At 45.1% G+C, this 25,284-nt stretch overlaps 1 protein-coding gene across 12 annotated transcripts in view; it reads left to right on the forward strand.

Moving 5' to 3' along the window:
- Nucleotides 1-25,284, forward strand: part of TLN2 (talin 2) — a 429,909-nt gene that overhangs the window by 386,448 nt on the left and 18,177 nt on the right. For all 12 annotated transcript variants that reach the window (XM_034994419.1, XM_034994414.1, XM_034994422.1 and 9 more), the window contains 6 exons: nt 394-519; nt 723-839; nt 3,111-3,296; nt 7,429-7,536; nt 18,920-19,025; nt 19,891-20,015. In XM_034994419.1, the coding sequence (XP_034850310.1) occupies nt 394-519; nt 723-839; nt 3,111-3,296; nt 7,429-7,536; nt 18,920-19,025; nt 19,891-20,015 (768 nt within the window). The remainder of the gene's footprint in view (nt 1-393; nt 520-722; nt 840-3,110; nt 3,297-7,428; nt 7,537-18,919; nt 19,026-19,890; nt 20,016-25,284) is intronic.

The following is a 25,284-nucleotide window of genomic DNA, read 5'->3' on the forward strand; positions in this document are numbered from 1 at the left end:
GGCCAGGGTGTAAGGCTAGTGTTTGGTTCTCCATGGTTTTGGTTACCAATTCAGGGTGTCTGTGAGTGGTGTTGGCTCTCAGAGGTCTGCTTCGCTGCCTGCATCCTTTCCTAGGTGACTTGTCATCAGAGCTGCCAGCCAGGAGGTGTTTGAACATGCTGAGCATACATGGGTTGTGTATTCTGGCTCAGTGTCAGTGTCCGTTGGGGAGACTCCTGCATCAGCATCTTCAGGGGTGGCTCCTGGAGAGTCTGCCTTGCTGCAGGCTTGAGAGCTGCAGAGATAGAGACCTGCCTCCCAGATGCCTGCACCTGGCCCCCAGGCTGTGTGCTCTTGGTGAGACCAGCAGGTGACTGCTGGGGCTACTCACCTGGGCTCTCTGCTTTCTTTCAGGTGGTGTTGATCAATGCCATCAAAGACGTGGCCAAGGCCCTTTCAGATCTGATCGGCGCCACCAAGGGAGCTGCCAGCAAGCCTGCTGATGACCCCTCCATGTACCAGCTCAAGGGGGCTGCCAAGGTAGAGGGGGGCCCCAAGTCAGGGGCAGGTGTGGAGGGAGAGTTGTATAGTGAGAGAAACAAGAATAATGGGAGCGTATGCATCTGAGCTCCTTCCTCACTTCGCAGTGGTTTTGCTCATGGCATCAGATCTGGAACTAAAAGGAGCGGGAAGTGGACCTCAGTGTGCTCCTCACTTTCTCTCGGCCTCTCCTTCCTGTGCAGGTGATGGTGACCAATGTCACCTCCCTCCTCAAGACTGTAAAGGCGGTGGAGGACGAGGCCACCCGGGGCACACGGGCGCTTGAGGCCACAATTGAGTACATGAAACAGGAGCTCACGGTAAGGAGCCAGCAGCCACCTCCCTCGGGCACCCCTGTGCAAGAGCTGACCCCAAAACACTTCTCTGAGATGTGTAGCAGAAAGAGGTTTTACCTAGAGTGCCTGAGCGAGGGCGGCCCGCTCACCTACCTGCTGGGAACTTTGTATCCTTGAGGCCCCGTGCATAACTGACCGTATCAGAGTTTGGCTACAATTGATTTGGAATTAAGAAATTAATTAAAATGTATCATGTAGGACTCTTCAGGTTTAATTCCACTAAGATCGGAGCATGAAACCAAAGCATTACAGAAGATTCCTGGCGAAGGGAAAACTCCTTGTGACTGTTTGCTCTCACCTTGAACTTAAATGGTGTGTCTGCAGCACAGAGCGACACACAGCACCTCCTGATTCCCATTGTTGTCAGCAACAGCTCACATCGCTGCCCACGTACAGATTCTGGTGTTTGAGGTTCCCTAGCAGAGAAACCTGGATGCCTTTACCTGAGACACTTCCCTTTAAAATTCAGCATCCTTCTGTTGGCGATCCTTGTGATCTCAGAGAGATTGCCCATGTGTTCTGTCTTGCCTTGTTCCAGCGTCGTAGAGTGAGGGTGTCCTGGTGCCTGTGATCTGGATACTGTCCCTGTTCTTTTGATCCCGTGATGGTTATGGATTGACTCATCCTAATCCCTAGAAATAAAAATATGCTGAACATGAGTGGTTTCGAACGAAGATTTCTTTCTCGGAGGAGGTCTGATCATAGATTCAAGTTCTCTTTCGGGGCGGGGAGTGGGGGTCCTGCCTTTGCTGCCAGTTATTCTGCATCTATAGAGGGTCACCTAGGAAGGCTGAAAGCCCCTGTGGATCAGCAATAGAAACCAGCAGTTCTTTTGGGGTTTGGTGATGGAGCCTTGGGTTCTCTTGTCCTGTTTTTAATGAAACCAGTCTTGGTCGGCGTTATACTTGGTTCTCACACAAAGAAGAAACTAAAAGTTGTAGGCTGTGTCTTTAAGCCCTGCTGCCTGACGCTTACCTGCCTACATTGGCTAGATGTTTCCTATCGAAAGTCTGGCCCCACATTCTGGGAGGTGTGGGTGGGACTAGTGGTGGCAGTAGAGGAGATTGGAAATTCAGAGCTCTCCTGGAAAGTTACACATAGTCAACCTCCGTGTACCAGTGTGGTCTGGCATTGACTCGGGTTGTGTGTTTCTGTGGACATAGGAAGTTTCCAAAGGAACATGGGCCACATGGGCCACATTATTGTGAAGGGCTCCATACACGTGGCATCCATTCCACTAAGCATTCAGCTTAACTGTAGCTGCCCATTTCTAGGGGGGTGGTCATGTTTGATGCTGCTTAACCCATGGCAGGGATGCTGGCTTGGGTTCTCCCCTTTGCCCCAGGAGAAACTACCTGACTGAAAGGTGGTTGCCTAGGGCTGAAGACAGAGCGGCCCCCAGCTGGTCCAGGAGTCCTCCTTGTGGGGGGACAGCTGCACATTGAACATACAGCCCTGGCACCAGTCACTCGTGTTAGAGAGACAAGACAGATGGGCTTGAAGCAGAAATGGCTGCCTTGATTGACAGGTGGAATTTTAAAGTGGGATATTCACTTACCATGGTTAAATTATTTCAGCTTCTCTAGAGGGGTGTGTGTGTGAGTGTATGTGTGTGTGTGTGTGTGTAGTTTTAAATAATTCACAGTGTCACTGTGGCGCATTCGACATGAACGCCTCCACACAATTACGCAGTTATATTTGTAAGACAGACTAAGAATAGAAGAAACCGAACGCTCCATTTCCCTCAGCCCCACACCCTCTTAAAGAGAGAGAGGTGAGTCCACAGGGATGTATCCAGGGTCCATCCTGTGCAGGAACTGGCATCAGAACTGCGGAGTTTCTGGGAGCTACTGAAGCACTGGTGGGGAGGGTCAAGATCGGGGAAGCCACACGACTGCCTGCCCCAGGAGAGTTTACAAGTACCCGGCGTCTCTCTGTGCAGACGAACGCGTTAATGCTGTATCCGTGTCTCCCTCACCCTCATCGTCTTGTGACCATGAGTCCTTGAGTACAGGTGTGCAAGGCTGATCTGTGCTAGATTCTTGAAAGCAAGAATAATATTACTCAAATTAAATTTCTAATTTCCTGCCATTTGACGGTTTCTTCCTGTGGCTGGCGCCGTTCTCAGACAGTGAGCAGTAGCCCAATCGGAAAAGAATAAATTATTTTTGTCCTGCCTTTTTTTGGTGGTGGTGGTGGTTGTTTTTTTCACCTGTTGTATTTCTTAACTTCCAGGTGTTCCAGTCCAAAGAGGTACCTGAAAAGACCTCATCACCTGAAGAATCGATAAGGATGACGAAAGGCATCACCATGGCGACAGCCAAAGCCGTGGCCGCAGGGAACTCTTGCAGACAGGAGGACGTGATCGCCACCGCCAACCTGAGCCGGAAAGCCGTGTCCGATATGCTGACGGCTTGTAAGGTAAAGGCCTTGGCGTTGTTTTGGGCGGATCGGTAATGCTCGGTCGTGACTGAGTTTTTGGGTTAGCCTGGAGAAAGGGAGGGGCCGGCCACATGGAGAAGGGAGCAGCTCGGTACCTTACGCTCAGCAAGTAGACGCGTGCTGGAGGTGTGTACACATCTGCCCGGCAGGGGCGGGGGCGGGGGGGTGACTCTCGAGCATAGTTTTAGGTTTGAGAGGGGATGGCGCTGGTCCGCTGACTATCCCTCCCATGTTTCCTCTTCCTGAGTAGGCAGATTCCTTCTTAGCAAGGGCGTAGGGGAGGCCACTCTGACAGAGGCAGAGGGCCTGTGGCATTTTGTTCCTGGCCCTCTGAACGAAAATTGCATCCCGCTTCTGCCCGACCCCTTTCCTGCCTCCGTAGGTCAGCATTCTGTGCTAGGAGGGGTGCTGCTGTAACTGGGTGAGGACGTGAGTCGGAGGAACAAAACAGAACCTTGGGAAACAAACTGCCTTCTTCCTCTCTGTGCCTAGATGTTTTGCAGAAACTCCTCTGATCCTTGGCTAGACAAGCGGGGTGGCTGTCCTGAGCCCAACCTTGGTGAGGGAGCTGGTGGGACCTGAGTTTTAGAAGCTTTATTTCTTTATCTCTAAGGAAAGTGAGCTGTAAGAGCCCCCCACCCCCACTGAGCACCCCACCCCAGACCTTCACCCTTCTGGGGACAGCCATGTCCCAAGGACTCTGGCTTCCGCTCAGTGATGGATTGATAACCCCCGACCATGGTGAGCAGGTGGGGATAAGTCACAGAAGTTACAGAAGCAGCTGGGGTCTGAGGAGACGGGGCCATTCTTAGTGGTGAAATCAGTTGTGTGGGAGAGCTCATGCAAGGTCCAACTGATGGCCTCTCGGGGATCCTCAGGGCAAGTAAGATGGGTTCGAGGTAACTGGGTAGTGGGAGGGTGCGGCAGCTGGCCTGAAGGGATGGGCGTGTGAGGGCAGAGCGTGGGGGGGCTGGGGAAAGGGGAAGAGGGTGGCAAGGCGGGAGGGATGCTTTCATGGGGGGCCACGTGTGCTGGGCCAGGGAGTTTAGACCCTCCTGAGGCCACGGGTATTTGCAATTAGGATTGCAGTTGGGATCTGCCCTCTCAGAAGTGACAACTCCCAGAGGGGTTACCACCTCCGTCAGAGAACAATACTTACTTAGCAGGATAGGCCTGAATGCCACCATGGTGTGCATGCAGGGCGCCTCACCGTTGTGGAAGGCTCTCCTGCAGATTCTGTCTTTTGATCCTGGATGGGAAGGGCAAGGGGAGTGATCCCAATTTGATGGATGATGAAACAGGCTTGGTGAGATTACATGGCATGACCATGGTCACACAGCTCTTTACTCTCAGAACTAGAACTGAAACCAGGTCCTCTGGTTCCATGGCCCGTCTGTTTCTGCTGCCCATGGCCTCCCAGCCATTAATGCTTAAGGACACTGAGGTTGATGAGTGACTGGTGCTTTGTCTCCATGTTACAGACATGAAATGAAAAGGGGAAATTAAACGGATTAAGGTGAGACTGGAAGGTAGCTCAGATTTTCAAGTCTGTTTGTAATGCACATAGCCCCATTCTCAGGGGAGGAGGGCAAGGATCCAGGTACAGGCGCCATTTGCCCAGCGTCTGCTCCTCTCTCTTGTCCTGCCCCCAGATCAGGCCATCCTGACTTGGCGGGACAAAATAACAGCCAGAGCTTCATACCTCAAAGCCAGACTTGGATGACAAGAGTCAGTGCTGAGCCCTGAGACTGCTGTTAGGATAGGACTTACTCAGCCGACTTACTGACATTGGCATTTCCTTCGGTCCCCGTCCTTTTGCAGAAAGAAATGAGGCCACTTGCCAGAAAGGAATATATAGAAAACCAAGGGTACTGAGTGGTGGATCGAAAAGAAACCCTTAGATCCAGGCAGAGGGCCAAGTTGCCCTGTTGGAGCACTGCCTTTGGGGCTGAGCAGGGTGGCTAAGCCAAAAATGGAAGTGCAGTGAGTTACCTCCTGGCTCATTTTCAGAGGATTGCACTAATTCCTCAGGTGGAGAAAGGGCTTCCCTACACCCTAAATTCATTCTCCTGTCTGTTTCTTGGTCTTACTTTTGTGTGCCTATGTATGTCTGCATTAGATACAATACAGTCAACTGTTACAACTGATGTCATATGGCTGTTTCTATGTTGGGATGAGTTATTATAACAGAGTCCTTAATGACCACTAATACTCTGTGAATGAGTATAATCTTACCCTATTATCAGATATTTAGGTTGTCTGCATTTTTTATCTGTACTTTAAACTCTACTGCCATGAACATCTTTGGGCATACCTGTTTTTTCTGTGCTTTGGATAATTTCCTTAGGCAGGACTCCCAGGAGTAGAATTAGTCAGATGGTAGGACATTTTGATTCTTGCCAGATGGCTCTGCCAAAGAGTTCTGTGAAGTTAAAGCCGCCAGCGGTGGGCAAGAGCGCCCACCCTCAGTCCCCACACAAGTCTAAATGGGGGTCTTCCAAATAATGCAATATATGTTTAAAAAAAAAAAAAAAAGAAGAAGAAGAAGGTAGCGGGAGGGGAAGAATGAAGCGGGGGAAATCGGAGGGGTAGACGAACCATGAGAGACGATGGACTCTGAAAAACAAACAGGGTTCTAGAGGGGAGGGGGGTGGGAGGATGGGTTAGCCTGGTGGTGGGTATTGAGGAGGGCACATTCTGCATGGAGCACTGGGTGTTATGCACAAACAATGAATCATGGAACACTTCATCTAAAACTAATGATGTAATGTATGGGGATTAACATAAGAATAAAAAAATAAAAAATAAAAAATAAATAAATGGGGGTCTTCCATGCTGCCCACTAGAAGTGACATTTGGTAACATCATAGCCTGTGTCTTCCCCCAGACATGGGCTCCGTCCTCACACTTGGAGACAAAGGGGAGCAAGAACGAGTAAAACACGGTTGTGGTTATAGGCGTGCCCATCAGTCCTCAGATGGGCAACACTGAGCTCAGAAAGGATAGATGATGGCCACTCAGATGATCCCCACCCCTTCTGGGATGTGTTGGGGGAGCAGGTGAGGGGCGAGCCCACAGGAGTTCCCACCAGCACTCCCCAGTCCTCGTGAGTGGAACAGACAGGAAGGCTAGTCACTAATCCCCTCCACTTTGACTTTTTATCCTAATGTGTGATTCATATGTGTGCTGATTTGTGATTTATTTGCAGTTTTCTCTTTTATATGTTCTGGTAAGCTCCAATTTCTTTCCGAAGAAAGGCTGGGAAGGGTTGCCCGATTTAGCAAATAAAAAAATTGGGTTTCTCAAACTTATATTAAAAATTTTGTATTGTTTATTAAAAATTCAGATGTAACTGGGTTAACTGTAATTAATCTGGTAACCCTGTGAATGGGTGTGCCATCCGGTATATCAGGAATGAATGAAACTGACAGGTCACAAGTGCAAAAAAAACCACAGGATGCTGTATTAACCATATGACCTTGTTTGGTTATCTCACCATGTATAATGTGAGGTGAGTTAGTTCTGGCCCCTCTGAGGGCAGTGGGGAGCTTACTGTCTAAAGTTTCCCAGGAGCCAGAGGGCCCCGGGTGGGAGACACTGTGAGGGCAGGTCAGGCCACAGAGTGAGGACCTGAGTGTGATCAGCCTGTGGACAGAGAGGGGCTTTGGGACCCCTTAGGCTGCTGGAGAAAGGCAGGCAGACCCCAGAACAGTAGATCTCCTGCTGTGAGCCTTAATCATGAATCTTTCCTGAACTTTTTAGTGCATGTGGAATTTCTTACATTTCAGTAAAAGGGGGCAGGGAGAAAGGAAGAAAAGGGGACCTGATTCCTGTGCTTTTGTCTGGCTCCAGGGCACTAAAAAAGGCAAGACACAAACCATTGTCTGAGAACTTACTGTGGAGAAGAACATGGAGGAGGGCCACCTTCTCTATCCAGGGAGTCAGGAAAGGTTTCTGAGGGCGAGGCAGAGGGAATTCCAGAATCGAGGTCTCATACCTATGGGTGCAGGGCTGCTCTGTGCTACTGGGCAGTTGACCCCCCTCACCCCTTGGCCCATTCACCAACTGGCTCTTCCTGTCTTAAGATGTCAATGTTCCTTTCTCTCTCCAGCAAGCATCCTTCCACCCTGATGTCAGCGAGGAGGTGCGCACCAGAGCCTTGCGGTATGGGACAGAGTGCACCCTCGGCTACCTGGACCTTCTCGAGCACGTCTTGGTGGTGAGGAGGGGCATCGGCCGGGCCAGGGCTGGGGAAGAGCTAAGTCAGATGCAGCCCATGCTTTCCTCGGGAAAATACCTCATAGAGCACTGTGCAGGCTCCCCTTATGAGTCTGGGGCTGGACTGAGCTGGAAAGTGTCCAGCATCACACTACTCCAGCACACTGAGATAAAAGAAGGGTCTAGAAGAAGTTGTAGTTAGCATCCAGGAGAGCCAAGCTCTCTCTTTACACCAAAGAGGCAAGAATAGCATGTAAGAGGGTGGGACAGGCAAAGCCACCAAAGAAACAGTGTTGGCAGGTCCTGTTAGGAAGAGCCCAGTCCATCCTCCGAGGACAGGGAAGGCTTCAGAAGGAGCCACACCGGGCTCCATGATAAGGAAAAACATCACCAGTGCTGCAGGTGACCTACCAGCCTCTTGTGACTTCCTCCAGTCCTTGAATGAATACCTTAGGCCACACTAAGAATGCTTCCCTTCCTCTGATGTCTGGAAATGCCCACATGGAGCTGGGAAGGAAGGCTGATAGGGAGGATGCCAGTGGGGGGTGAGTGGTCATGGCTACGGGCACTGTCCACCCAGGATCCTCAGGCTTGCACTGACAATCCCAGTTCTTAGGATGGCTTGGCTCCCTGCAGTCCTAAGGGCCAAAACGTGCACATCCGAAAAATATATTTGCTGTATGTCTAGCTCTGTCGAGTCCCGGAAACTACATTTAGAACATGGGAGGTGTGGGGTAGGCCCTAAGAGAATTTGTCCAGGAGTCAGAGACAACCCCAGAAGAGAATTGATGATGTCCCACATTCCATCACTGTTTGTTCTTCCCAAACCTATTTAAAAAAAAAAAAAAAAAAAAAATTTCAACAGGCCACAGAGAACCATAAGCCTTTCATCTGTGGGGCACTGAAGTTTTTCATTTTGTCCTTGCACTACCACGTGAGGCTAGCAGGGCAAAGGAAGGATCCAGAGAAGTGTGACGCCTTGGTGGAGGTCACCCAGCTACTAGGACAGACCTGGGACCAAATCCCAATTCTTACTATCTCCAGCCTTGTGTTCATTCTAGCATTTCACTGTCACCTTAAAATTAAATTACCTTTGAAGGGAAGGAAAAATAAAATAGGACAAAAACAGAGAGGGAGGCAAACCATGAAAGACTCTTAACTATAGGGAACAACCTGAGGGTTGCTGGAGAGGAGGTGGATGGGGGGATGGGGTAACTGGGTGATGGACTTTAAGGAGGGCACTTGATGTGATGAGCCCTGGGTGTTGTATGCAACTGATGAATCACTAAATTTTTCCCCTTAAACTAATAAGACACTATATGTTAACTAAATTGAATTTAAATTAAAAAAATTTTTTTAATTAAATTACCTTCTGATATGAAGCATTTTAGGTCTCCTAGGGAGCAGTACTTTTATTCTTCACCCAGGTTAAGCATGGTCCATGTGAAAGTGTATCTTCTGTGAGAGGAGGCAGTCTGTGGTTACTAACATTGAGTTCCCAAGCCTGAACTCTTGTGAACAGAAAGCAGTGTATTGCATGAGAACCTGGAAAAGAACATCTTAGCTGGTCAGCGTTCACGGGCATGAGCCTCTCCAGCCAAACCCACTTTCTGTGTTAGAACATAGTTCAAGTGTTCAGTCTGTGAGCATGCTTAGCAGGAAAATGAAGCCAACAAGGCCTCCAAAAGGTGTTTTTTCTTTCTTGGTGGGACAGTAGTCTTAGTCACTTAGAACCTTGTTCTACCTGAAAATTAGAAATTACAGCAGAAACAGTGGTAGGCTTAGGTTTAGAAGCTTTGTGTCCAGATCCCAACTCTGCCACATAAGTAGCCACGTGACCCCTGTCTGATCCGGACTTGAGTTTCCTCAGATGTTAAACAGTGTAAGGAATCAGTGAGGGTGTCGGGAGCCCCGGGCCCTGTGGCTGCACTCAGTTTGCTGCACACACTTCATTGAAATCTGCCCACACGATGCACATTTCCCGTCTTGCTTTCTGTCTCTCGCCCTTTTTTTCTTATTCGTTTGTTGGAAGGGAAGTGATACTGGGATTTTCTTATTCATTCAAATGAGGGGTCCTCGTTTTACCCCTTTCCCCCAGCTCCATTTCTGGGGTGAACAGTATTTCTTCCAGCTTCTGTGTCTGGATCTGTGCAGGGTTGCTAACTTACCTGGAGCCTGTAGGTCCGGGCCCTGCCCACGCAGCCCTCGGGATGGCGCTGTCCACGTTGGCTCTTGAGCCATTTAACAGGAGTGTCTCCGCAGAGAGGGCCACCTCCAGCTGTGTATCTGGCAAACCCACAAACCTGGATAAAAAGGACGCAACAGCCGTTAGGGTGTTCAGTGGAGTGAAGATCTCTCATTTCACTCTCCAGCAACAAGAAAACTTCTGTCTGGGAGAGGAGTTCTGCCCTCATGAGGAGGGTCAGAGGCCAGTGTTCAAGAAGTTTCCCCAGTGGGGAAGAAAAGTGGAATCTTCACGGGGTCCTCTCCACGACCTCAAGCCAACTTTAGACCCTTTGCCGCTATCTGAGAACCAGGTGCCACATCCACCAAAGCACTTCCTCTCCCCCGACCTCTCCTCTCCATATGCACCTTGTTTGGGCGAGGAAAAGACAGGGCTCCAGGAGGGGTGGGTATGTGGTTGGCCTCTTTGCCCAAGAAGAGGCCAAGGGATCCAGTGCCTCCATGAACATTAGGGAAGATGTAGGAGCCGTTCCCAGTCCACACATTCAGAGACCCCAGCTTTATGGCCACTTAATTACTATGTCAGGCATCAGCCCTAAGGATCATCATCAGGTTTTTCTCCAACAGAAAAAAGGACACTCGCTGCATGGAAGCTCCACATCGCGTGTGATTGGGGAGGTTTAACTGCGGGGGCCAGAGGTTGGCAAGACGAGGAGCAACCACTCCCTTCTTTTTCTGGGCCTGCCAAGAGCAGTTGCACTTTATAGCAGATGTTATTCCCTGGTGGCTGCTCATATTAGTTGATTGGTTTTCTATTATGTATTTTTCCTTGTATTTATTAGCGAAACAGGACTTTTAAGCCTTATGTGTTGTAAACTTGGATGGTGGATGTGTCTGTTAAAAGCCTGTCATCTGAGTTTCTTTTCATCTTTCTATACAGTCATCATCATTGTGACCCTGGTAGAAAGAGAAATGTCCTGTTTCCCCATAGCCGTTTTGAGGTACATGGTATGAAGGTAGCTAGAGCCAAAATGAAATCATGAATAGAAAGAGAAGCTGAATGGCACTGAAAATTTCACAAAACATGCAGGATTTGTCTCATCTTTTGCAAGGATGTTTTTGCCCCTCGATGACATGTGCTGATGGTTCTGACTTCCAGGGAAATACGAATGAATTAACATCATACATTTATTTGTTCACATACTTATTTTTGTCTCTTTTAAAAAGCTAGTTGTACTCTTTGGAGGTTATTTTCTAAGAAAAATACAACAAGAAAGCAAGCCTTTCCAGGGGATTATCATAACTATAGGAAAAACACAAGTTCGTAACTGAAAATTGCAGAAGCCCTGTGATGGTATTCTTGCACCCACGCTGTGGACAGTTTTGGTTTTCTTGAGCCTACAGCTGAGAATAAGGTCATGTCTCACATTGTTAGCCCTAATTCTTCCTCCCAGGCAGACTGGGAAGAAATCTGGGCTAACATGAGGCCAAGAGTAAGGAAGATTGTATGCCCAGGAGCCACAAGACTGCAGAGGCCAGCGCTGGTGGAGAACCCAGCAAGAAATAGGGAAAACGGAGACGCACAAACAGGGAAACTCACGTTCATTTCAGATACTGAGATGAACTATTTGAGGGTGATGAATAAAGAAGCAGTTAAACTAGTGATTTACACACACACACACACGCACACATGCACGCCCCATCCTGTTCGCCTCTTCATTCTCTCATCTTCGTGGGAGGACCATGAGTAATAGGATGGCTACAGCATCTCCATTCTACAAAGAAAGTCAACCTAAATCGAAAGTGTAACGCGATATCTTAGGATAGTCCTCTTGGATCTCTTGTAAAGGTGACCTCTTGTTTTAATTGATCAAAGAGAACTAGTAAGATTCCTGGAAGCTGAAGAAAGGCTAGATCATTGTCCGATTCTTACAAAAGGAGAAAGAGAAAAGGTAGAAACTAAGGCTTGGAGACGGTGTCCAGCAACTTTACAGAAATAAATTGAGGTCACTTTCAGGCAGTACCAGGAGGTTCAGGGATCTTCTTTAGTGAGCTGCTTTTCTTAAATTTAGGCACATCAAAATGTGGGGGAGATTATGATGCTTTCGCTTTGTTCAGGTTAAATATCTTAGAGCCAAAGATTCTTAACTTTTTTGGCTGATTTGTATATTTCAGTTTTTACTTCAGAAAAGGCTTAAAAATATGGAAAACCATATCAATATCCATATGCCCACCATCGTTAATTAATTAATTTTGTTAATGTTTTGTCCTATTTGGTTCAGATCCTTATTTTTAAAAAATTTAGATATATCAATAATTTTGTATCAGTTATCAATCCCATTCTCCTTTTTTTCTCTAGGCACAAATAGCTATCATAATTTTAACCTCCTTAGACCCAATGGAGCTGAAAGTCCATTTCCTGCCTCCCACTACCATCATCAAAGAAACAGCAGTGCCTGTACACAAAAGTTCCTTAAGCTGTTAAGAGGGTCCCCAGACCCCAGTGCCCAGCTGGATCCTTTAGGAATTGAGAGACCAAATCAACAACCCCTGCTTGGGTAATCCTTTCCTTTGGAGAATCCAGTTAGCCATCAACAAATAATGGGATCCAATTTAGGCAGAGCCCTGTCCCTGCTGCCCAGGGAGCTGCTTTCTGAAGCTTCAGACATGCCCACTTGAGCAGTGTTGGCCTCCCGAGTTTGCCATTGCTGGTTTGTCCTAGAGGATTTTGCAGGGCAAGGGGCAGCCACATTGCCTCTGCAGTAATCACAGTTCAATATTGCTGCTCAACCACAATGTGAGATCTTTGACAGGCTTAAAATTACCCTCGTTTCCACTAGCAGAGCTTTAATTTGGTTCTGTCTCTTGTCTGCTATTAGGAATCATGTTGACTTAATGGCAGAATAAAAATAGAACTCCTTTCCTCCTGCCTTATCTGAATCAGATACTTTACCATAGGGCTTGTTCCTTTCTCAGAGCCTGAGTACATGTAGGAGTGGTTCTCTCTCTCTCTCTCTCTCTCTCTCTCTCTCTCTCTCTCTCTCCCTCCTCCTCCCTCTCTCCTTCCCTCCCTTCCTCCATCTCTCCTTCAAAGACAGAAGTCTTTAATCACTCCACTTTGATGATGTAAGTGAATTTACCCACCACACCCCTAACGTTTTTCCAGCTTTACTGAAGCATAACGAACACACAATTAACAGATATTTAAAGTGTGCAGTTTGAATATTGATCTCTGAATACATCTGGGAAAGCATCACCACAATCAAAATAACAAAGGTGTGCATTACTCCTCAGAATTTCTAGGCACCTGCTGATCTTTTTGTTACTATACATTTGGTTGCATTTTCTAGACTTTTATGTAAGTGGAATGTGTAGCATGGACTCCTTTTTGTCTGGCCTCTGTCACTCAGCATCAACATTTTCAGTTCCATCCGTGTTGTTAGATGTATCAATAATTTGTTGCATTTTATTGCTAAGTAATATTCCATCAGATGGATATGCCATACTTAATTCTTCACCTAATGATGGACATTTAGGTTGTTTCCAGACTTTTGATTATTGCAAATAAAGCTGCCAAGATCATTCTCTATGCAAGTCTTTGAACCTATATGTGTTCATTTCTCTTGGACAAATACCTAGATGTGGAATATTTATAAAATAGGGTGTGCATTTTTTTTATGTTTTTAGGAAACTTTTTTTTTAAGATTTTATTTATTTATTTATTTTTTTAAAGATTTTATTTATTTGAGAGAGAGAGAATGAGAGAGAGAGAACACCTGAGAGGGGATAGGGTCAGAGGACGAAGCAGACTCCCTGCCGAGCAGGAAGCCAGATGCGGGACTCGATCCAGGGACTCCAGGATCATGACCTGATCCGAAGGCAGTCGCTCAACCAACTGAGCCACCCAGGCGCCCTTATTTATTTATTTGACAGAGAGATAGAGAGCACAAGCAGGGGGAGCAGCAGAGGAAGAGGGACAAGCTGACTCTCCACTGAGCAGGGAGCCCGACGCGGGGCTCCATCCCAGGACCCTGGGATCATGACCTGAGCCAAAGGCAAACGCTTAACCGACTGAGCCACCCAGGCGCCCCATTTAGGAAACTTTTTTAGAGTCGTACTATTTTACATTTCCTCCAGCAGTGTATTAGAGTTCCAATTGCTCCACACCCTTGTCAACACGTGAAATGGTCCATCTTTTTAACTTTAGCCATCCCAGTGGGTGTGTTGTGGTATCTCACTGTAGTTTTAATTTACAATGTTGAGTATCTTTTTTATGCACCTGTTTACCTTCTCTGTCTTTTTTTATGAAGTGCCTGTTCAGATCTTTTGCCTATTTTTTATTTGTCCAATTATGGAACTTGTAGAACTTTTTATTTTCTAGATACAAGTTGTTAGTGTTTTTTTGTTTTTTGTTTTTTTGAGAGAAAGCATGCACATGCAAGCAGGGTAGGGGAGAGGAGAGAGAGAATCTCAAGCAGGCTTCACGCTCAGCATGGAGCCATCTGATATGGGACTTGATCCCATGACCCTGACATCATGACCTGAGCCAAAATCAAGAGTCAGACACTTAACTGACTGAGCCACCCAGGTGCCCCTAGGTTTTTGGTTTGTTGTTGTTGTTGTTGTTGTTTTAAATAGTTTCTCTTAGGGTGTGGTTTGCCATGTCATTTTCATGACAATGTCTGGAGAGGGAGGCAAATGTGTGTTCTTAGAAAACAGTGCTGCAGAGAGTTGAAACAAAAAGAACAGATAGGACTTGAAAAAACAGAAAAGGAAAACCAAAATATATCTTATATCTCAAATAAACATATAACATGAATTGAATGTTTCTGTTTGCACAGGTTATCACATTATTTGTAGGGTTATATCCCAGTATAAGGGGAGGAAAAATAATTTTCTCCCAACCCTTCTGAGTTCTTGCCTATGCAGTAAAGCAGATTAACAAGAGAAAAACGAATTTATTAACTTGTGTACCTCATGGATACATGGCAGATATCCGGGGGGAAAAATGAGTAACTGTATAGGTGGCCTGAGCCACAAGCTTAAATACCATCTTTAGCTCAAGAAAAAAAAAAAAAGTGTGTAATTGGCTGGGGGGACTAGTGATGGGAGGTTGGTTACCAAGAAAAGCTCAATAAAGTAGGGTAAGGTGGTTATGCAGTTTTAAGTCTGTGCCTTCTCTACTGATAAATTCTCTTGTGATAGAGAATCAACCTTCTCTTCAAGCAGGGAGAGGGAGACACCCTTAACAAATGAAGATTTGCTTTATAAATGTAAATTTCCCTTTCAAAAGAGTAATTTATACTCTGTTTTCAGAGTTTCTCCTGTATCTGCTCTTTCTCAAAGAATTAGTTCAAAATAATCCTTATACCAAAGAGGTATATTTTGGGGTGGCACACTCTGCTACCCTTCACCAGCTTCCTGTTTTCTTTCATTTGCATGCCAGATTGATTATCTTTATAACAGCTTTATTGAGCTGTAATTGGCATATGACAGAATATGCCCACTTAAGGCATTAAATTAATTGTTTTTTACTGTATTTACAGAGTTATGCACCTATCACAATATATTAGAACATTTCATCACCCCAAAAATCTCATACCCTTAAGTGGTCATTCATTGATCTTACCCCCACTCCAAGCCTTACACAAACACTAATCTCTTTTCTGCCTCTGTAGATTTGCCTATTCTGGACTTTTCATATAAATCGAATCACATAGTATGTGGTCTTTTGTGACTGGTTCTTTAACTTAGCATAATGTTTTTAAAGTTCTAAAGCATAAACTTCCAAGTTCATGGTTTTTGAAGTTTTTAAGCATAATTTATATTTTTGTCCTCTGAGAATCCTTACAAAATCCAAGATCATTAAGATTTTCCTGTGTTTTCTTCTGTACAGTTTTAATTCTTATATTTGGGTTTATACTCCACTTCTAGTTAATTTATGCATATGGTGTGGGGAAAGGGTCAAGGTTCATATTCTTACATATGGCTATCCAATCGTTCCATCACCATTTGTTGAAAAAAAATTATTCTGTCCCCATTGAATTAAAGACATCTTAGCACCTTTAATGAAAATCAGTTGACCATATGTGTGAATCTAGTTCTGGACTCTTTTCTGCTCCATTGATCTATACGTCTGTGTACCAATATCATATTTTGATTACCACTACAACTCATATAGAGTCTTAAAATCAATTAGTTTAAGACTTTTAACTTTGTTCTTTTTCAAAATAGTCTTAGGTATTCTATGTGCTTTGCATTTCATATATATTTTAGTATCATCTTTTCAATCTCTTAAAAAAAGTTTATTGGAATTTTCACTGGTAGTGTAGGGGAGATTTAGGATAATTGACATCTGAAGAGTCTTCTAATCCATGAACATGGTATATCTCTCCATTTATTTAGGTCTTCTTTAATAATTTCAACAGTGTTTATAGTTTTTAGCATTCAAATCTGTTGTCACATTTAACACTAGGTATTTCATAATTTTTATGCTGTTATAAATGACACTTCTTTTTTAAAATTCCCAATTTTTATTGTTATATATAAAAATATAGTTGATGTTTGTATATTGACCTTATAGCCTGTAACCTTGCTATACTCACTTATTAGTTCTAGAAACTTTTTTTTTTTTACAGATGCATCAAGATTTTCTACATGGACATTCATTTTACTTACGAACAAAGATTTTTTTACTTCTTCTTTTCGGTCTGTTTGCTATTTATTTTTTTCTTGCCCTATTGCACTGTCCAGGAATTTTAGTACAATACTGATAGGGATGTGAGACCAAACATCCTTACCATATTCTTGATCTTAAGGGGAAAACATTCAGTGCATCATTTACTATGAGTCTCCCCATCATACCTTTAATACGCAGCTTATTCTTGTTGTCTTGACCACTGTGGATAAACCAACTAACCAAAGAACAAGGCTTATGGACCACTTAGCTTTTCAAACCATGAGCCATAACCATTATTCACTTGGTGGCCTTAGAGCATGCATTGTTTCAGAAAAAAAAAAAAAAAAAATAGTACAAGCCTTTTACAATTAAGTGGTGCCAAATGCCACCATTTGAGTCTAGAGCAGTGGTTCACAACTCATATATAGGTTCACAACTGTATATGAGAATCACCTGGGGGACTTTTAAAAATCCTGATGCCCAGGCTCTACATCAGTCCAATTCTATCAGTATAGCCCTGATGAGTTATATATTAAATTACATATGAATTTATACAATCTTACCACCACTCTCTAACAAAAGGACTGTTACTATGCCTATTTAATAGGCAATTTACTTAAACTGAGGCTTAGAAAGAAGGTAAGTAATTAGACCAGGGTTTCAAACATAGTTTGACTCTAGAACCTACACTTAACTAAACCCCCTCTGGCTGTATTAGAAAATAAAAGACACCTAACCTCTTCCCTGCACCTCTCCATGGTTCTATTGTTGTTTTGGAATTGATCCATGAAACCTTCATATTAGGACTTATCCCAATAGTATGTTGTTCTGTTTTTACTCATCCATTCATTTGTTCACTCATTCTTAGGTTTGTACTGAGTGCTTTTTTTTCCCTAAAGATTTTACCTTTAAGTAATCTCTACACCCAACGTGGGGCTTGAACCCACAACCCTGAAATCAAGAGTTGCATGCTCCACCAACCGAGACAGCCAGGCACCTTTATATTGAGTTCTTAATATCTGCATAGTGATATGTGTAAGTTCAAGGGTGAGAAAATAAGAGTAGAGCAGCTGAATCCATAGAGCAGTAGCAAATATAAATGTAAAAGATTCCAAGAGGAAGGAGAATGGGGATAGATGCATGTAAAGCGATGCTCAAAAATCTTTGACTAATCAGTTCAAGCATTTAATATAATGTCTTCTATGCACTGGTGTGCCTGGGGCTGGCACAAATATAATCCCATTAACTACCCCAACCCCAGATGTTTTTTTACCAACCCTTTCTTAGAGTTCTCTTTTAGCTCTGGGGTCCAAAAGACATCTTTTCCAGACTCCTTTTTCCATACTCCAGTATGCTACCTGAAAACCAAGAAGGGAATAACATTTAGTGAATGCCTGTTGTATTCCAGGCATCGTGCAGGATGCTTCTCCTGTGTTATTCCATTTTATCTTTATGCCGGTCCTGAGGGATAGGCATTACCCCAGTTTTACAGATGAGAAAACAGGTTCTGAGGGGTTCAGTAATCTGCCTGATGTCATAAACCAGGAGCAAGTGAAGCCAGGTGTGATCACAGGTTTGTCCAGTTTCAAGGCCCAGGCTCTGGGGCTTGAAGCTCAGAGGCTTCAAAATTGTCCATAGAGAGACAACAATTGCACTTTCCTCCTGAATGTTTTAGCATTTCTAAATCTGAAGGTTACCACTGTGAAACATGGCAAAGAGATACAAGAAAAAGAATGTTGGAAGAAGACTTTCAAAATTAGGAAGGAGCAAGATGGTTTCAGTCAGAATATAAATTTGTGGTGAAGGTCTCATCCCATTTCTTAGTTCCATTCTTGAGTGATTCGAGAAGAAATCCTCACAGGATATCCTATAAATTGGAGTGGGCATTGGATATCCAGTATCTTTTTTTAATACCATAAGAAAACAAAAAGCAAAGAAGAAGTTTAAAAAAACCTTTGAACTAGTTTGAAAGAAGGAAAATCCTCAGGACCTCTCCCAGGAGAGCTTGCAGTCAAAACCCTGGAGATGGATTGTTCCTTCAGGAACAGCCCTCTGATCAGTTGGCAGCTGCTCTCTTGGGGACTTTGTCTCTAAGGCCCAAGTGGAGTCACCTATTTTTTCTGGTCCCACATTTGTTTTGTCACAAGTACCAGCTACTTGTAACCTCAGGCTTTCATGTTCCCTCAGATTGTTCTTACACTGTGGGTAATTTTTGTGTACATATGTTTTGTGTACAAATGAAAGTGCAAATAAAGGACGAGTAAGGACCTCATCTCACTTATGATCTTAGGGAAATGTGTCAGAAGGGACCTTAAAGAAACTCCTGGTTCCCAACTTTTCATTTCTCACGTGAGGAAACCGAAGGCCAGTGAGCCTTACGTGTTTTCCCCCAAGTTCCGAAGTCACTTGGCGACAGAGTTGCACCTTAAAACCAGGATGTCCGACTCTGTGTCCACCAGTAAGAGTGTGCTTTCTGTCACAATGGCTACCATCTTTCAAATGCGTTTGTCTTCATCCGTAGATTCTTCAGAAACCAAGCCCGGAACTCAAGCACCAGCTGGCTGCCTTCTCCAAGCGTGTCGCCGGCGCCGTGACTGAGCTCATCCAGGCCGCAGAAGCCATGAAAGGTAGGCTGCATTCTCTCATGTGGAGCAAGTACAGCGAACTGAGTACAGTCTCGGTACAGCGAACTGTACTCATACTGCACAGCCAACCCAGGCCCTTTCTTGGCAAATGCAGTCCGAAGGAATACAGTGAGGTACTTTTTTTTTTTTAAGCAAATGGGAATAGAGTTAGATTTTCAAAGTAATATCCTCCCAAAGCAAGGCTTTTTTCCAATCTTTGCATTAAGTACTTCTTCTTAAATGGTATAGTCCATCTGGAACTGCTCACTTCTCTGAAGGGTGTCGCCATTTATTTTTATCTGCAGTTTCCTTCATCAGAATATTTACCCTCATTCAGATAACACACTTCATGTTTAGGAAATGATGCCCTCTGGGTACATTGTTTGCACACCCCTTCACGGTAACATTAGAAGCAGTCACCTCACCAGAGAAATTCAGTTTCCCTTCGTTTGAGTTGAGGTGAATGGCTGTTCTCCAGGAGTCCCAAGAGAAGAGAATGGCAAATCTGTGTGGTCAGCAGAGTCTCGAGTCTCTTGAAAATAGTTACTTGCGTTCATGAGGTTTAAGTGAGAAGTTAGAGTAAGGCTCGAGCTGGCCTTGGACCATGAGATCCTGATTTTTGAAGCTATCATTGATGACCACTCCTGTGCTAGGGCTGTGTACATAACTGACTTAGAAAAACAGGAGCAGACAGGAGCTCCCCTGCACCCAGCTGATCTCTGTGAGAGCTAGAGAGAAGATCCCTTGGCACCATGCAGCTAGTAGGCTTCTGGAGCTTCCCTGCATGTCACTCCAGATACTGTTCGTAACGAAGCCAGTGCCCTGCAGTCACAGCTACCAAGAATGACCCTCTTTGGACTGATTTTAGGAACAGAGTGGGTGGATCCAGAAGACCCAACCGTCATTGCAGAAACAGAATTACTGGGGGCCGCAGCGTCCATTGAGGCTGCCGCCAAGAAGTTAGAGCAACTGAAGCCAAGAGCAAAACCAAAAGTGAGTGTGCGTGTGTGGCTGCTTGTCTCATGTCACTGGGTCTTCCTGTGGATGGCTGTGAAATGGAGCTCGGTGTGCCGCAGGAAGCTTTATCTCCTTCCCTGTGGTTAGACTCAAAAGCGGCAAACTTGTTCTCCCAGCCCGGCCCCTTTTCACAGGGTATGGAAAAAAACCCACGGGTGGATCCTTCAGGTTAACCACCCAGAAAAATACCTTTGGGTATCCAGAGGAAGAACCCGGGCATTTACAATCTGAGTTTAGTTCTGTTCTCTATAAAGCAGGTGTTGGATACTTATTATGGAAAATCCCTGTCCCTGAATGTGATATCATCACCCTCCAATTATCTGGTTTCCATAATGTAATGCAAATAGCAATGCTGGGTCTCTCCTTTTCTTAAAATCAATAGAGAGGACAGTGTGGACCTCAAAAATGGATCCAGTGACAGACTTTCTCAATATATGCTGGAGGCTGTGGTGGGCTGGTATGTTTCCTCCATCTGTGTTTGTCATCTAGATAAATGTTTAAAACCTAAGATCATGAGTAGATATTAGAAACAGCCATTTAAAGAAATATTTTAAGATTGGGCAGTAGAGAGGACAATTATTACATAAAAGGACAGGGAGCTAGTGCTGTCCAGGCGCAAAGCCCAACCCTGTTAAGCTCTTACCTGTCCCTCCTCCAGCCCCATGGCTATCTTCAGTCCAAAGATGGCCAAACTAGAGGAGGTCACTGCAGGTACCTATGGCCTCACTTCCCTTCCAAGAACCCAAATACATTAGGAAGTAAAATCTGGTTTTTGCCCTCAAAAAAGTTGGATCCCTCAGATTAGATATGCCTAAAATTCAACCTTTTTTATAAGACCAAAGGATGGAGTCTGAGCACTAGAATACACCACACCTCTCAAAAGCAGAGCCTGGGATCGTGTTGTATGGAAACTAGACATGAGCAGGTAGTAAATGGATGAAGCTTGGGAGCCTGCTTAAAACCATGAAATTCTTCGAGCCAGTCTCCTAATAGTCGCTCTAGACTCGGTGAAGGCAGTCTTTAAATTTCTCATCAAGATGTAATTTAAGAGTTATGGCTTCTGATTTGGGGGTTTACCGGGGTTCTCTCCACTAGCCTCTAAGCTGAGGGTCTTAAGTGGTCTGAGATTGTCCAAGTTGTTCTCAACAAGCTTAAGAACGGAGTGTGTGTGTAGGGGCGACTCCCATTTTCTGTATGTCTTTATTTCTGCTTTATAAATCAAGTTAATTGCAAATGGAAGATTACGTTGAGCTAAGAAGCAAACAACCATTGACTAAGATTTAGAGGCTTTTTGCATAGTTGGTTTTTCCTCTTCCTCATATGATTTCACACAACCAACCTCTCCTGGAAAGCTTTCGTCTGCTAATGCTGAAGTCATGTCAGTTGGCACTTCTGGAGAATTAGCCTGGTGCTCCTGTAACATTAGCACTTCACCAGGTCCTAAGAGCTCCTGTTTCAATCCCTCTCTCTTTGTCCTTTTGCAGGATCCCTCAGAGTTCTGTCTCTGAATCCTAGTTGCCCTCTGTCTAGCCACTTATTCACCCTAGAATTCTTAAGCTGAAAACACAAGTCATTAGAGGCCCTGCCCCAGAGGATTGTTGTTACAGCAATTAAATGAGATAATTTAAGAACACAGTGCCTAACTTAATAGGCAGTAACTGTATCACCGTCACTGAAACTATGCTTCAGGGACTTTTATCTACTACCTCCTCGGAGAATGCCTGCAATAAAAATTATTCCATAGATCCATGAGCTGATGGCCATAGCAAAAAGAAAACAAAAGGCTCACGTTGATTGAGTACCAAGCAGGGGGCAGGCAGCCTTCTAGGGGCTTGGCATGGATGAACTCATCTGGCCCTTACAGCAGGTCCACAGAGCAACCTGTATTCCCATCCCTGCTCCATCCATGCAAAATCAAGGGCACAATACCTTGCCAGAGTCAGCCGGCTTGATGGAGCTGGAAGCAGCGTATGTGGGCTCTGGGTGGCAGGGTCCGTTCATCCCAGTCCTTTGGGTCTAGCCAGTGTCAGAGGCTGGTGCAGCCCCCCAGAAGGGGTTTTGGGTTTGCCTATACCGTTTGAGCTATTAATGCCTCTTCTGGGAATCTGTGCTGAGGAGGAAATCCAGAGAGAAAGAAAGCTCTGTGTGTCAGGGAAGGCTATTCCTAGTAGCCTTACTTGTAGGAAGAAGTTAGATATGACCTGAGTGTCTCCTTGAAGAAAAGTATGCGGCTATTGAAAAGAATGGTTGATAGGACTGTGTAGTATGAAGAAGATGCTCATGGCATAAATGTAAAGTAAAAAAAGAAAAACACACAGGATGCAGAATTATGTGCTCGTTATGATTACAACTCTGTAAACAACACTTGAATATGAAGGAGACAGGTAGGGGATGTACAAGGGTGACCGTGAAATTAGGGGAGGGCCTGTGTTTTAATATTTTATAAAACAGTGTTTTAAAAATAAGAGCACTTAAAAAATGAGCGGTGGCTGCTGAGGTGAGCCAGTGGGCACTCCCTGCCCTGCCCTAGGATCGTCCAGCCTTTGTATTGACAGTGTGGATCTGTACACAAAGCCGAGGTCGAAGTGAAAGTCGAAGTGGACGTAACTGTTGATTTGAGCCCCTTCCTTGGGGATGCCCACTTTAGGGCACTCCCCTCTTCATGTGAGGAAGGGCACTTGGTATTTCTTGAGTGCCTGAAGATGATCTGAAGTATTACTCCACCCAATGGCCAAAGGCTCTGCCACGTGGATTATATTATCTCTAAAATCGTTCTAAAGAAACCATCAACCCAAACGATGGTTTTTGTGCCTGTCTCAGGGTACCCTCTGCTTTGTGGTAATAACTGCATGAAATAAAATACCTTCCTAACCTTTATAAAGGAATTTATTTCCCCAGTTAAAAAAAATGTCCAATCTGACCCCACAACCAACCAGTCTTTTGTGGTGAACTGGTTCTCTCCATGCCCTTCCATAACTGAAATAAAGAACTTATCCTCAGGATACTACAAATAACATTTGCTATCACCTTCCTATCCCTGTAACTACACACGACCACACAAGCCCTCAGCATAGCGTGGGTAATGCTTTCCTTTGTAACCATGGAGCATTTACGCTGCGTTGAAGAATAGTACCGGGGAAAGGCTATGGGTTTTTGGTTTTTTGTTTAAATTACTCTGCTCGCCACAGTCTCAGGTCACCTGTTTTAAAAGTAGAACGCTCCCTGGTTTATGAAGATGATTCTGGTATATTCCCAGCTCAGGCCCTTAAAATATAAGCACCTCTTTTTGCCTGCAATCTCCCCGATGGGAATAACAAATTCGCACTGTTGGATCCACTGTTTGCTTGGGAAGATGGCAGGAAGGCAAAAGGGGAAGGTCGGTGTGCCCTGGTGCATGTGCCTACGAGGTTGCTCGTGGCGCCGTTTCCACACGTATCACCAGCCTGTGCGCTCCCCAGACGGGTAATGGACTTCCTGCAGTACGTACGGTGCCTATTCTCGAGCCCAGCCAAACCTGGATGCCTTTGCTGCAGGCCTCTGTGTGATATGTTTGATATATTAGGTTGTTATTTAATCCAACTATATATCAAACATATTCCTACAGTGTCTTGCCCTGTCTCCGGGGGTTCCTAATATAGTTTATAAGGCAGCAGGAAAGAACACGTTAAAATCACAAGCAGATTTAGAAGACGGGCTGCTCATTCCATTTCATGATGTTATATTCCATTTTTTCTTGTAGCATGTCAGTACGGCTAGATTCTTTTGTTTGTTGTAGAAACAAATCATAATTATGGATGTCTTCCTAAGAGCTTGGGATAATATGTGTAGCTTAGTTTTGCGCAGTAACAAGTCCTTAAGGGATATGCTCAGTGGAAAAAAATGGAAGGTTCTAGCCTGTGTTTGTGACATGGGATAAACGTCAGGACTATAACCCCTAAACACATCCAGACATTGCATCGTAGTTCTCTTTTGTCCTGATCCTCAACTTAGAAATTAGTGATTTTCATAATCAAGTTTTCTGCGAAAAATTCAAGCACAAATCAACTCTCTGCAACTTTCCCTTCCACCCATAGCATCACAACGTATAAACCGAATCAGCCATACCATCTGTGGGGATGGTGAGTCACTGGGCTTTACATAAAGCTTGCTTAGGACTACATGAATCCAGTAACGATAATGCAATGCAGACTGGACTCTGTTGAATTTCCTGTAATAGGTTAAATGGTCGGTAGAGGTTGATAATATTTAGAGTAAGCTGACAGTAGCCTAATTGGGTGCAACAGGAAGTTTGGGATTATGAAACATTTTTTCTGGCACTCGGCAGCCTCCTTTGGTTGGCTTTGACCTCCTCATCATAGAAGAGCCTGCAAAGTACGTGTTAGTTCATTCTGATCTGTCTCAACAAAAGACTATGAGCTCTGTTTTCTAGAAAGAGAACTATTTTTTTTTTTTTAAGATTTTATTTATTTATTTGAGACAGAGAGAATGAGAGACAGAGAGCATGAGAGGGAGGAGGGTCAGAGAGAGAAGCAGACTCCCTGCCGAGCAGGGAGCCCGATGCGGGACTCGATCCCGGGACTCCAGGATCATGACCTGAGCCGAAGGCAGTCGCTTAACCAACTGAGCCACCCAGGCGCCCTAGAAAGAGAACTATTGCGCCCGTAGCTCAGTCCTTTGGAGCAGAGAAGAAGCGCTCTTTTAAGAGCACTTCCGTGTGTATATAAGCAATGCCCCACGCAGTTGGTGAGCCAGTGGTTTGACCAGATGGGTCAGGAAGGCTTCCCCTGGTTATGTCTAGAAGCCATCTCCAAGTTGCTTGCAGTAAATGCATAGTGACAGGTCACAGCAGCGGCGGCGGCAAAGTGATGACAGGGAGGGAAATAGACGGTGGGAGTCCCAGCTTCCAAAGCGATGAAGTGGAGCCTGGCCCTGGGACCCTTCTCCGCTGAGAACAGATCAGTAAGTGTGTGTCAGCAGGAGCTCTTTCAGACGACTTGCAAGATGCAACCAAAATTCGTGCCACCGGGGCGCCTGGGTGGCTCAGTCGTTGAGCGTCTGCCTTCGGCTCAGGTCATGATCCCGAGGTCCTGGGATTGAGCCCCACATCGGGCTCCCTGCTCAGCGGGAGACCTGCTTTTCCCTCTCCCACTCCCCCTGCTTGTGTTCCTTCTCTCGCTATGTCTCCCTCTGTCAAATAAATAAAAAAATAAAAATAAAAATAAAAATCCGTGCCACCTTCCCACAG

The sequence above is a fragment of the Mirounga leonina genome, unplaced genomic scaffold (genome assembly GCF_011800145.1).
Source record: "Mirounga leonina isolate KUSES-001 unplaced genomic scaffold, KU_Mleo_1.0 Mir_91, whole genome shotgun sequence".
Classification (NCBI taxonomy): Eukaryota; Metazoa; Chordata; class Mammalia; order Carnivora; family Phocidae; genus Mirounga; species Mirounga leonina.